Source organism: Aegilops tauschii, chromosome 2, assembly GCF_002575655.3.
Source record: "Aegilops tauschii subsp. strangulata cultivar AL8/78 chromosome 2, Aet v6.0, whole genome shotgun sequence".
In the NCBI taxonomy this organism is placed as follows: Eukaryota; Viridiplantae; Streptophyta; class Magnoliopsida; order Poales; family Poaceae; genus Aegilops; species Aegilops tauschii.
The window spans coordinates 55,257,309-55,267,932 of NC_053036.3; the positions used below are offsets into that span (position 1 = coordinate 55,257,309).

At 42.3% G+C, this 10,624-nt stretch overlaps 1 protein-coding gene across 5 annotated transcripts; it reads right to left on the reverse strand.

Moving 5' to 3' along the window:
- Positions 1 to 174: 174 nt before the first annotated feature.
- LOC109750592 (uncharacterized) lies at positions 175 to 9,842 on the reverse strand. 5 transcript variants are annotated; one of them, XM_020309551.4, is made up of 16 exons: positions 9,703 to 9,842; positions 9,372 to 9,442; positions 8,831 to 9,122; positions 8,613 to 8,711; positions 8,355 to 8,524; positions 8,124 to 8,270; positions 7,820 to 7,871; positions 7,234 to 7,408; positions 6,390 to 6,472; positions 5,200 to 5,409; positions 3,664 to 3,795; positions 3,445 to 3,580; positions 1,746 to 1,853; positions 1,009 to 1,074; positions 669 to 922; positions 175 to 584 (listed from the first exon to the last, which is right to left on the reverse strand). In XM_020309551.4, the coding sequence occupies exons 3-16, from the start codon at positions 8,876 to 8,878 to the stop codon at positions 501 to 503; spliced, it is 1,764 nt and encodes a 587-aa protein (XP_020165140.1). In that variant the 5' UTR covers positions 8,879 to 9,122; positions 9,372 to 9,442; positions 9,703 to 9,842; the 3' UTR covers positions 175 to 500. The 5 variants fall into 5 exon arrangements, with proteins under 5 accessions (XP_020165140.1, XP_020165139.1, XP_020165141.1 ...); XM_020309550.4 differs by having other exon boundaries at positions 8,613 to 8,743; XM_020309552.4 differs by lacking the exon at positions 5,200 to 5,409 and having other exon boundaries at positions 8,613 to 8,743.
- Between the last annotated feature and the right edge of the window lie 782 nt (positions 9,843 to 10,624).

Below are 10,624 nucleotides of genomic sequence, written 5' to 3' on the forward strand. Positions count from 1 at the left end.
TAGTGGCACTTTTTAAACTTTGAAAGTTTTCTCAAATTTGCTAGAATTGCAATGGCATCTATCGAATTAGCCCAGAAAAACAAACTCAACTTAGAGCAACCCCATACGTTCATGCGTCTCATTGTACACCAATTTGTTTTTTCTTTTAATAATAGGAAATTTATGTCAATACCATTAGTCCCTCCTCAAATCTCACCATCACATTGTTTCTTGCTAATAATAGAAATTTGCACGCTCCTAGCACATCCAAGCATCTTAGATGCCTACAAAATTCAGATACATTTTTTGCTATTTTTTTGAATTTACTGTTCATCGAGAGGAGCCTGGGCTCATCTGTGGATTACCAATGCAATTTACCTTGTCAAACAATTAAATACACATCGCCTCCCTCAAACAGATTCTGAGAACCAAATGGCAGGCATTCTATGTACCTTATGGCAGCTACATCTACATCTACCATGAACGAACGTGTTCAGTAACCGTGGCTGCAAGAACCCTCCCTATGCATCGCCCTGTGATTCCATCTGCACCATAAACCTTTCCACATCCGTCCACCAGTCAGCATCATCACAGCCGCCATCCTCCTGCGCATACACACATATCAGGGATCATGACTTCGACCGACAAACTTGGGGGAGCAAAAGCGAGCAGTGACACAAACTACTAACCAAGTTACAAGATGCAGGAGGAGCATGACCGACATTCTCGACACTGTCAGCAAACTTCACCGCTTCTTCCCACCAACCAGGATCCTCCTCCTCCTCCTCCCCGCTCCCCATAACAGAGTTACCATAGTTTCCGCCGCCTTCCATATTGATTTCTACAACATTCCCTTGATAATCTCTCCGGGCCGATCCGGCTATGGAGGTGGTGAGCTCAGGAATCACATCCAAGGGTACGGCACGCAGTGGAGAACGGTACCCTGTTCATTCCAAAGCACTCATGTTAAGAGGAAATGATTATAGTGAAAAATGAGAGTTACTGGAACAATCAATGTTCCTTTCTTACCTCGACAATCAGGGTCATAACACTTCTGGTAATACGCAGCTCTTTGGAAATCCACAATGTACATAACTGGTGCACCGTCAGTCAGGATTAGTGATTAGCTAATATGCTAACATGAAGTAGTGACAAACTTCAGAAAACACACCTACATGTGCAGGCAATTTTGCTTGCAAGTATTCATCTAAACTGAAAACATCTAGTGAAGGCTGAAAGGGGGGTTGAGGGCCACATGTCACCGGAACACAGTTAATGTTTCCTACTTTGATCATCTTTGTAGGGTTTGTGAATTTTTTTTGCAAAAAAATTCATTACAGCTATTATAGGCTAACTACTTCAAGCATCCTCATTAATAGAGAATTATGATACTATGCACTTACAATGATTTTGCAGCAGAGTGAGCTAGCAGATGAACACAACATGAGATGATTGTAATGCTTAACAAACATGTCCAGTATTATTTGGTCAAATATTGTATACTAAAGGCAAAGAACATAACACAAGGATTTGTTGCAGCAGCACATGGCCATTATACATTTGTTCTTGCAAAAATGCTAACAGTAAATTAAGAGCAAACACATGATGGTACACATCCAAACAACACTATAGTAGCATACACAAAATACAGTATAAACTTATGGTATTTTCTCAACTAACTGATTATGGTACATGTGCAAGCAGCATCAACAAAGTAATGCACTGCTGTGCAAGGAAGTCATATACAGAGAACGGTAAAATGTTACCATGATTGCTTTTATGCTCTCTTCCAATATGCTCACAGTATCTACTCCTTGACATGCTATAAATCATTAAACCATCTTGGGAAAACCAGTACCAGCATCGAATTTTCCCTGCAATAATAAATAAATGTTTAAGATAGTGATGAAAGAGTAAGACTTTTGCATCTCCCAAAATGCAGCATTTATTTGCTTTCAGCATAAAATTAATCAAATAAGAGTACTAAGAAATAATCTACTAAAAATATATTACAATATTATCTGTGGAAACACCAATAGTGTGAAGACTTCAGCAAATGAAACAGCGCAGCAAAAGTTCAGGATTAATGGCCAGAAACCATTCTTTTTTATTTTACTGTAGAGGGGCTTAGGAAGACGCATTTCCAACTGAAGGTAGTGTCACATGCATGGCCAGCATGCTAGTGTAGCAATGTGCCGTATTCATACATCACCAAGGCAGCAGCAGCACACAACTACACAGCATACGCTCAGGTTATGTTTTGACATTATATGCTTCTAAGTTCTAAGTTTCATATATACCTATATTCATCTTTTTAATCCATTACATTTTGATTTAACGGTTTTAACTGACAACAAGATAATACTGTTCTACTCTAGCACACTGGAGTCCTAGGACGTCGACATGAAGTCAAAAAATAGCATCTCGCTAGGAGCACCACGAAAAGGTGGCATCACGGGCAGTAGTCCTGGACCTGAAGGAGCAGACAGGAAAGGTCCGTTGTGCAGATGTGGTGCACTAGTAGAGTAGAAAAGGCAATAGCAGATGTGACCAAACAGTGCTGCTAGAGGTAGTGCTGCTCGGTGAACCATCTTGGCTCATGAAGTGGAAAGAAGATGTGATATACCTAACACCACTCAGCTACAATGCTGGAATGGATAGTTGAAATGCACACGTATTCCGTTGATTATAGTTCAAATAGCATACATTGGCTGAGAGTACACAACAGAATAGCTAAATAAATGCGTGGGCTACATCCAAGTTAGACATGTGTTAATACTGTTGAGTATTGAGTTGTGGGTTGGTGCTGCGCCTCCGTATGAATAGGGAACGTCAAACCGTCAGTACAGGACATGCGCAATTGTCAAACCGTAGATAACAAGTCTATACAGTTACTAACATGGTGACAATGTTTTTTCGGAGATGAGCAATCCTCCCTATTATTTATTATGTTTCATCACTCATGATTGCATAAAAAAATTAAGGGGTTTGTCAAGACTACCATTTTGAATCTTCAGAATAAAAACCATCAATGGCAACATAACTACTATAGACATGTTGTGGAACCACGTTCTTTGACAGGACGGCCCACAAACACACATTTCAGAATTTCAAATAGACTGCCGGAGGCAGACAAAACTTTTGAAACTGAGTCTTGTATAACACATAAATGTATGCTAGAAAAATGACCACCGTCTCAAACAAAAATAGTCCACCATCCAGGAATAGAAGGTGCAGCGCTTCTCAAGATTTATCTCTGGCCGAGAATTTGTTCAGCAGTATGTGGACTGTGTGATACAAGATCAACATCATTGGTTCGTAGTATAAAAGCACTTCTCACCGATATCGATTTTGTATCAGATAATCTACATGTAGTTGGACTAATTGCTGGTCAAGAAAAGATCATGTGCCCCATATTTCCGGATGAAGGGAGTAGAAGGATATCTGTGAGGAAGAACCAAAAACCTGAGACACTTCCAAAGGAAGCTATAGATTCAATAAAGCCGTCCAGAGCTGGAAAAGGAGATCTCCCGTAAGTATATGCTTGAGGAAAATCACTTCGGTAAGTATCAATGGTAACCCGGCAGTTTTTTCCTTGAATCTAAGAATGGCACATTAGAGAAAAAATCATATATAAACTCAACATAGTAAAAATACATCAGTAATGAAACCGCAAATACTCACTCGTGTAACGCTGGCTTCAGTGTCAAAATGTAATGCTTTCTTGCATTCCAAATCAAGTTTGCAGATCAAAAGCTTATCGCAGTCATCATCTAGTCTGCAAATAAGTGACTCCATAAATAGTTCCTTGTCATTCTGTAAACAAATAGAACATCATATCAGCCTATCAGATGCAATATTGAGATAAACCTCGCAAGTTTGCATGTGGATAACAGTGGGTAACATTAGGGGTAAAAGATAATGACGCTATGACAGGAAAAGGGAACCAGAGACTGTATAGCATCACCATCACATGAAAACCTGCAACTGTCAAGTTGATTTGTCTGCAAGACTGCAAGCACATAGGGACTGCAGTGCAGACAAAAATCTAATCGCCGACTGCATTTCAGCATTCATTTAAATTCCTCATGCCAAAAGATATTAAAAACTGTTGACACAACCCACAATTCGAAGGTTGCATGAGTCGATACTCGATTTTGATCTGAAAAAAGAGCTGTCTGCACCGGCCTATTTTTAAAAAGCTGGTTTGGGATGAATTCCCAGGTCATTTATGGAACCTTATTAAGTTACATTATATTTGGAAATAGTGCTTCAAAATATTTTCAGATATAATATTAAATTCTTTATTTTACCATCTGCAATGCATTGCCATTTTATAGTTTTAACTGACAATGCGATAATAGTTTTCTCATGGAATTTCCAGATTTGTTACATGTACACAAGAGAACCGAGTGTCACTCATTTTGGCTAGGTGCATGTCCACACCTACCCACACGCCTTCGAGTCCTGGACTCCGCGGGCATCTCACGGTTTTCTCCCATTTTAAATAAGAAATCTGCAGGGTACTAACCCCTGTGGGTCTAGTTTTTCTCTTCTGTTACATGTACAAATGCATCTCTTTTATTAAAAGTAAAGTTACAAGGCCTAGTAGCTGTAAACCTAGTCTTTTACACATAAACCGTACATGTAAACACATAGTTCAGAGCTTCTCTAAAAATATTATTGTTTATATCCCGATCAGGGTGCTCCATCCCGATCGCGCCGGTCCAGGAGGGGGAGACGATTGGGATGGAGCACCCTGCACCCCACACACCACCTTCCCCTTCGCTTCCAGCGTGACAAACTGCTGTTGCGAGATCTCCAACGGCAGAGCCGCGCCCTCCGGCCAGCAGGAGACCGTCCTGTTTCCCCGCAGCATGCTATTTCTACACTCCATTGGGCAGCAGGAGATGGGCGGGGAGCAACATTACGCGCACCAGCTCGCCCCAAGCCCTAACGGTGTGAGTTTTGGTTGCCACATCATCACTTATAGCAGGACCCACCCACCAGTCAGATTCAGCGTCAATCGGTGCTTAATCGTGTGATTCGTGTTTTCTGTAAACAGACTATTGGATGCTGGTTGATTTTTGCAAAAAAAAAAGGTGGTGGTTTTTTTTACTCTGTAGCCACAATTGTGGTGGTTTTTTGCAATTAAGTCATCCATTAAAGCCATATCTTTTGTCTAGCATAAAAACGAGCCTGTGGTCAAGAGCTGCTTACCATGTTCTTACATTTGAAACGTCCAGTAGCCACAAGAAATGATTTTTTCCCAGACTTTGATGAGAAGGCTAAACGGAAGCAGCGATTACGAGAGTATACAGCAGTATCTACAAAGAGCTGATCAACAGGTTCTGCGCCGCTATCTTTTGTAATATACAGCTTATCAAGGTTGGGATTGGCTGCACGTTGAGCGGCGATCCGAGAGCAGATCTGTGGAGAAGAATAATATTTCATTCTGGAAGCCACAGGAAGCAATACAGTTTATCAAGGTTATAGAACATGCAACACAATCAAACACTGCCCTTGAACCCCAAAGGATGCGAAAAAATCTATTTCTCTGAACATAAACCCCATTGCCAAAAAAAACATCTTAAGCATATATTGGAAAACATATAGTCTCCATTTAAATTCGAAGTTTTTTTTTTTGTTTTTCTAACATCAGTGATGTATTTTCATTACAAAAGAAAACAGAAAATGAATTGACTAGCTGTCTGTCCTGAAATGTGGTAAGTCCCTGAAATGTGGCAAATGAACCTCTTTGCTTCTATGTCTTAATCTTTGACTTGTCCTTTTATTTGCCCCTCTTCCTTTGACTTGTTGACCATTATGGCCTGCTTAGGCCCATGATAGCTTGCTCGGACTTTTGTTGACTGTCTTGACTTGTGCTGACCGCCTATGCAGATGCCATGTATGACTAGGTTGGAACCCTAATATAAGCATTTTATTTTCCCACAACAAAAATATTCTAGAATACCCCCCCACCCCACCCCACCCCACCCCAAAAAAAGGAAACAGAAACCACACTACCCAACTATTTAATTATCTTGTTGAACAGTGACAGCCATGTTTTCTAGAAGATAACATGGAACCTGTTTATCAAGGGGCTTTCAATCCCTTACTGGAAGAATGAAAGGACTGTAATTTTTCCTCGATGTTCTATGTTGTACTTGCTCTATTGGTGGCTCGCTGCTAATACAATACACATTAAACAGACGTTTCACATATGTACTTCCACCATGTATTGCAAAAATGTATAAATTTAGATTTGTTGTTTGCTTGAATATAACCAGTACAGCAAGCTGCGTAGCAATTGAAAAAGATAAATATAACCAGCATAACAAGGTATTCAGTAACTGAAATTTATAAATTTACAGAATGCAGCAAAACTAAAGATTGAGATTGAATAATACCTCAGAGATAAATGCACCAACATGGGAGTTATCCTTGAATGCAGTCTTTGGTATACGAATGATCAAATGGCGCGAAAACTTTTCTAAGCAAACAACAATAGTTGTCATGTGAGTACCATTAAGCAGCATAGAAGTTCACCATGACAACAAGACTTTAGTCTATAACAAAGAAAACTAAAAAATATATGGAAATCTTTGGTGCAAACACATTTGAATAATAATCAATAAGAGGCAACTTCAATCTGCTTTCACATTGTTCTAGTTATAGCAACTCCTTGCTTGTAGAATAACTTGTTTGTGGTGGAAAAGGCATACATTAAGTGCATGAAAACTAACTCATGCTTTAACCATATCCACTCCGATAATATATAAATCTGCAGCTTATTTTACTACAACTGTTCTAGAACCGTGATTATAACTTGTGCTCACCCTGTCCTAGACAAATTACTTAGTAATAGTACTGTCTTATTCTTTCTTGTACTCTCAATATTAAATTTTCAAATTTCTCTGTGGAGAAGCCCTGCACCTTGAGAGAAGAATCCAGGTGCATCACAATTCACAACATGATTAGGCTGAGAGCCATGATGCCTCAGTTCAGCATTACTAAGAAGTGGTACCATACAATTTAGTTATATGATTTCCGAACATGCCTAGCGTACACATCTACTCAATAATTATGCAAGAATAATCCTCACATTAAGTTAAAAGTTACAGAATCACATAGCCACCAGTCAACCAGAACATGCACAAGCTAATCGTATTCATCGTAGGGTGATCCCACCGTTCTTATAGAAAGCAATTTTCCAGGGTTAAAATAGATGCAAAGGGGAACAAACTGGGCCACCTTCATTAGATGAGTCTAATTCTATGATCCATTCTTCTTGTCCTTCGATGGAATATTTGTCCTGCAAGGCACTGAATGTGACAGCAACCAATGTATCAACCATTTCATCTGCATCTCTCTTCTGGTTCAGTTTTGCGTTAAACTCGAGATCAAAGTAAATGTGGCAAGGTGAACCCTGTAGCATCAGTAGAGATGTTATAGTCGGTATCTAGGTTGTGACCATTTGTGGTAAAATTCAAGCATTAATGTATGTAAACTGATTCATCAAATTTAAACCATAATAGTATTTTTTTTCTCTATGGTGAGTATTAATCCCCTGGCAAGACAGCTTGCAAATAATGCACAAAAAACACTCAGTTTGAGTAAAGTTAAGGCAAGCATAACCTGCTTTTCTTTACCAAGTTTATGAGTTAGGAATTATAAAAGCCAGAGATAATTACGTCCTTACGGACTCTTTCCGCACATCCTCCCCATCATAACAGGGAACTAGAACATGAAAATAAGGTGATATACAGAATTTTCTGTGTAAGCTACCATGTAACATATAATTTGTGACCATTTTTAGGACAAAGATATGGAGACTTGCCTCCTGGATAACTTCATAGTGATGGCGAATCTGTGGGTCCATATTATTGTACCTGGAAGAAGACGGTACCACGGAGCAGAATGGATTGGTATTATCGATATGATTGGCCATTTAAGGAAAACAAGACAAAAATTCTAATATGGCACAAAGTAACAGATGATGCAGTTTTATTCAGAGGGCCCAACTTGTTTCGCCCCCTAGTAACAGGAGGTTACAATGAAACAACCAAGCAGATTGAGATGGATAGATATAAGCTATAAGGTATGTATGAATGGGAAGGTCAACAATGTAACAAGGCCTCAACCTTCTCCAGAACTCGTCATGTGTAGACACAAGGAATCTTCTTTGCCCGCTCAAGTGATCTTGATAGCTGAAGACTTTGGTGTGTGCATGTTCCTTTGAGAACCTTATTGCCTCATCTTGCCTAGGGAATGTAGCCCAAACAACATCCCTACATACCCACAAAAAGAACAGCATTCAGAACAAAACGAGCTCATTTGCCACACGCGAATGAAACATCAACTAAACTAGACACCTGGAGATCAAATCAGTTTGCTTCTTGAGGTCAATGTGGATTTCACGAAGCAGCCTCAAGAGGCTCATTGGCTTTTTCACTGGAACACCTTGCGGAGAACCGTAGAACACAACTGGAGACATCTGCTTTCGATTTCTGAATTTGATCGCAGCTGATGATGGCTCCCTATGCTGGAATGAACCAGGAATCGCATGAATTCACTTTCTCTTTCATGTTTCTTGTAGTTAAACCACAAAATAGAACTTAAAAAAATGTCACCTCGCTCGCATTTTCCCCAGCTTTCCGTGTCGAAGCAGAAGAGGAACTGCTTCCGCCGCCATCGCCTTCCGCCGAAGGCGTAACCCGCAACTTCTTGCCCTGCTGACGCGGTCTCACCCTGAATGCCGATTCTGAATCCCAATCGAGTCGAATCGACCAAATAAATCAAGATACATTGGGGGGGAAACCAGCCCTTTTTGTAGAAAAAGGGAGCTTACGAGGAGGGGAGACGCCGCATTTGAAGCAGGCGAAGAGGCGATCCACATCGTCCTTAGAAGACCCCATTGGATTCAGATCGATTCAAATTCCGTGTGATGATGTTTGATCCCCTTGATAGCTAGGGCTTGTGGTTTTGGGGTAGAAAACTAGAAATGTTTGAGAGCAGGAAATTGGTTTCCTGTTAGCACGAAAGGGCTGCTCGGGCGGCGGTTGAAGCCAACTACCGCTCGCTTTTTATTTTTCTCCTGGGCCAAACAACAGGGGGGGTAACTTCTTTTGCTTGCTGTCCATCTACAATGCAAAATTGAACAAAAAAACAAGACACCATGATCAGGGTCTATACAGTACGGAGAACTTAAATAGCCACTCAAATATATGCATTGTTCCACGCAAAAAGAAAATGCTCACTGTCCATACAAAAAGAAATACATGCCCACTGTCCATACGCAATCAAATGTATGCTCTCGTATGCACACAATCAAACCATATAAAAGCACAACAAAAATCGGTTGCTATGTGCAGCAGGGTTTATATTTATGCCTTTGATTTTTGAGGGAGAAAGGGACTGCCTCGCCGCCTCTGTTCGTCGGGTCGGCGCTCCTCCTTGCCAACTGCAGAGAAAGGGAGAGATGCTTCAGATCTGGCACAAGGAGGAGCAGCAAAGAACACAGAACATATGGATATGTCGGATCTAGCAGAGAAACGAGAGAGGGGGGAGGAGGCCGGAGCAGCGCCTCCGTACCCCGCCGTCGGCGCCTCCATTCCCCACCGCCGGAGCTCACGTCCACAGCAGCCATCGTAACCAGAGTGGGGGAAGAGGGGGAGAGGACGCCAGAGAGAGGACTAGAGAGAGAGAGGGGAGGGAATGCACCTGCAGTCTGCAGCGCTGCCTCTTTTGCTCAGCCGCGCCGCCGCTCCGATCAGGAACCGCAGCCGCCGCCGCTGCCTTTCGCCTCCGTGGGAGCGGCGAGAATAGAGGAGGTTTTGGCGGGCGCTAGGCGTCGTCCGGCCGATGCGAGCCCAAAATCAACCGCCTCGCGGGCCGTTGGATCGGGGTGTTGCATAGCCGTTCAATGAGCGCAAGCTGGACCCACGCTGCAGTTGCAACTATAGAGCGTTTTGAAAAAGGGCATTACTCTGCGCCGGCGCACCGGCGCAACAATTCCGTCGGTCCACCTAGGACTGTATGATATTCCTACACTGCTAGCCGTCGGATGTGCCTCCTCGATTGGTCCTTCTTCTCCATCGTCTTCCTGAAAAGATCGCAGCGCCGCGCATTGGAGCGAGAGAGGAGGTTGCCGCGAGCACCGTCGACCCCCCGTCGTAATCCCCTGTGAGGTCCGAAGCACCACCGCACACCCCGGGCTCGCCGCTCTCACACAACCTCCTCCATGAGGTTCCAGCATGAATCCTCGTCGGTTCCAGCATGAAAAATCCTCATCCGCAGCCTCGCATCTGCCACGGCGTCGTCGTCCTCGTCCCCATGCACGGCCATCGACGATTGTAGCATCTTGTACCAGTACCATTGCCGATTGTAGCATTTCACGGTACTGTTTGTAGCAAACCACGACGTCTGTTGTAGTAGCATGTAGCAAAAAAAACACAACGTCGATTGTTGCCTGGAGCAGCGCAGCCCGTCCTCGCCGACCGTGGTCACCACACTCAGTACCCCAGGGCCATCCTCTGTTTGTAGCAAAAAAATAAGCCGATTGTAGAAGACAAGGAGACGATTGTAGCTTTTTGTCGTCGTCCATGGCTTCCGTCGTCTATGGTTGAAAAAAAATTGCCGCCGG

Coding starts and splice junctions, on each gene's coding strand:
- LOC109750592 (XM_020309550.4), bottom strand. CDS start 8,897: ATGGGGTCTTCTAAGGACGATGTGGATCGCCTCTTCGCCTGCTTCAAA. Junction 3,581..3,663: donor CTGAAGCCAGCGTTACACGA/GTGAGTATTTGC, acceptor TGCCATTCTTAG/ATTCAAGGAAAAAACTGCCG. Junction 923..1,008: donor TTATGACCCTGATTGTCGAG/GTAAGAAAGGAA, acceptor TGGAATGAACAG/GGTACCGTTCTCCACTGCGT.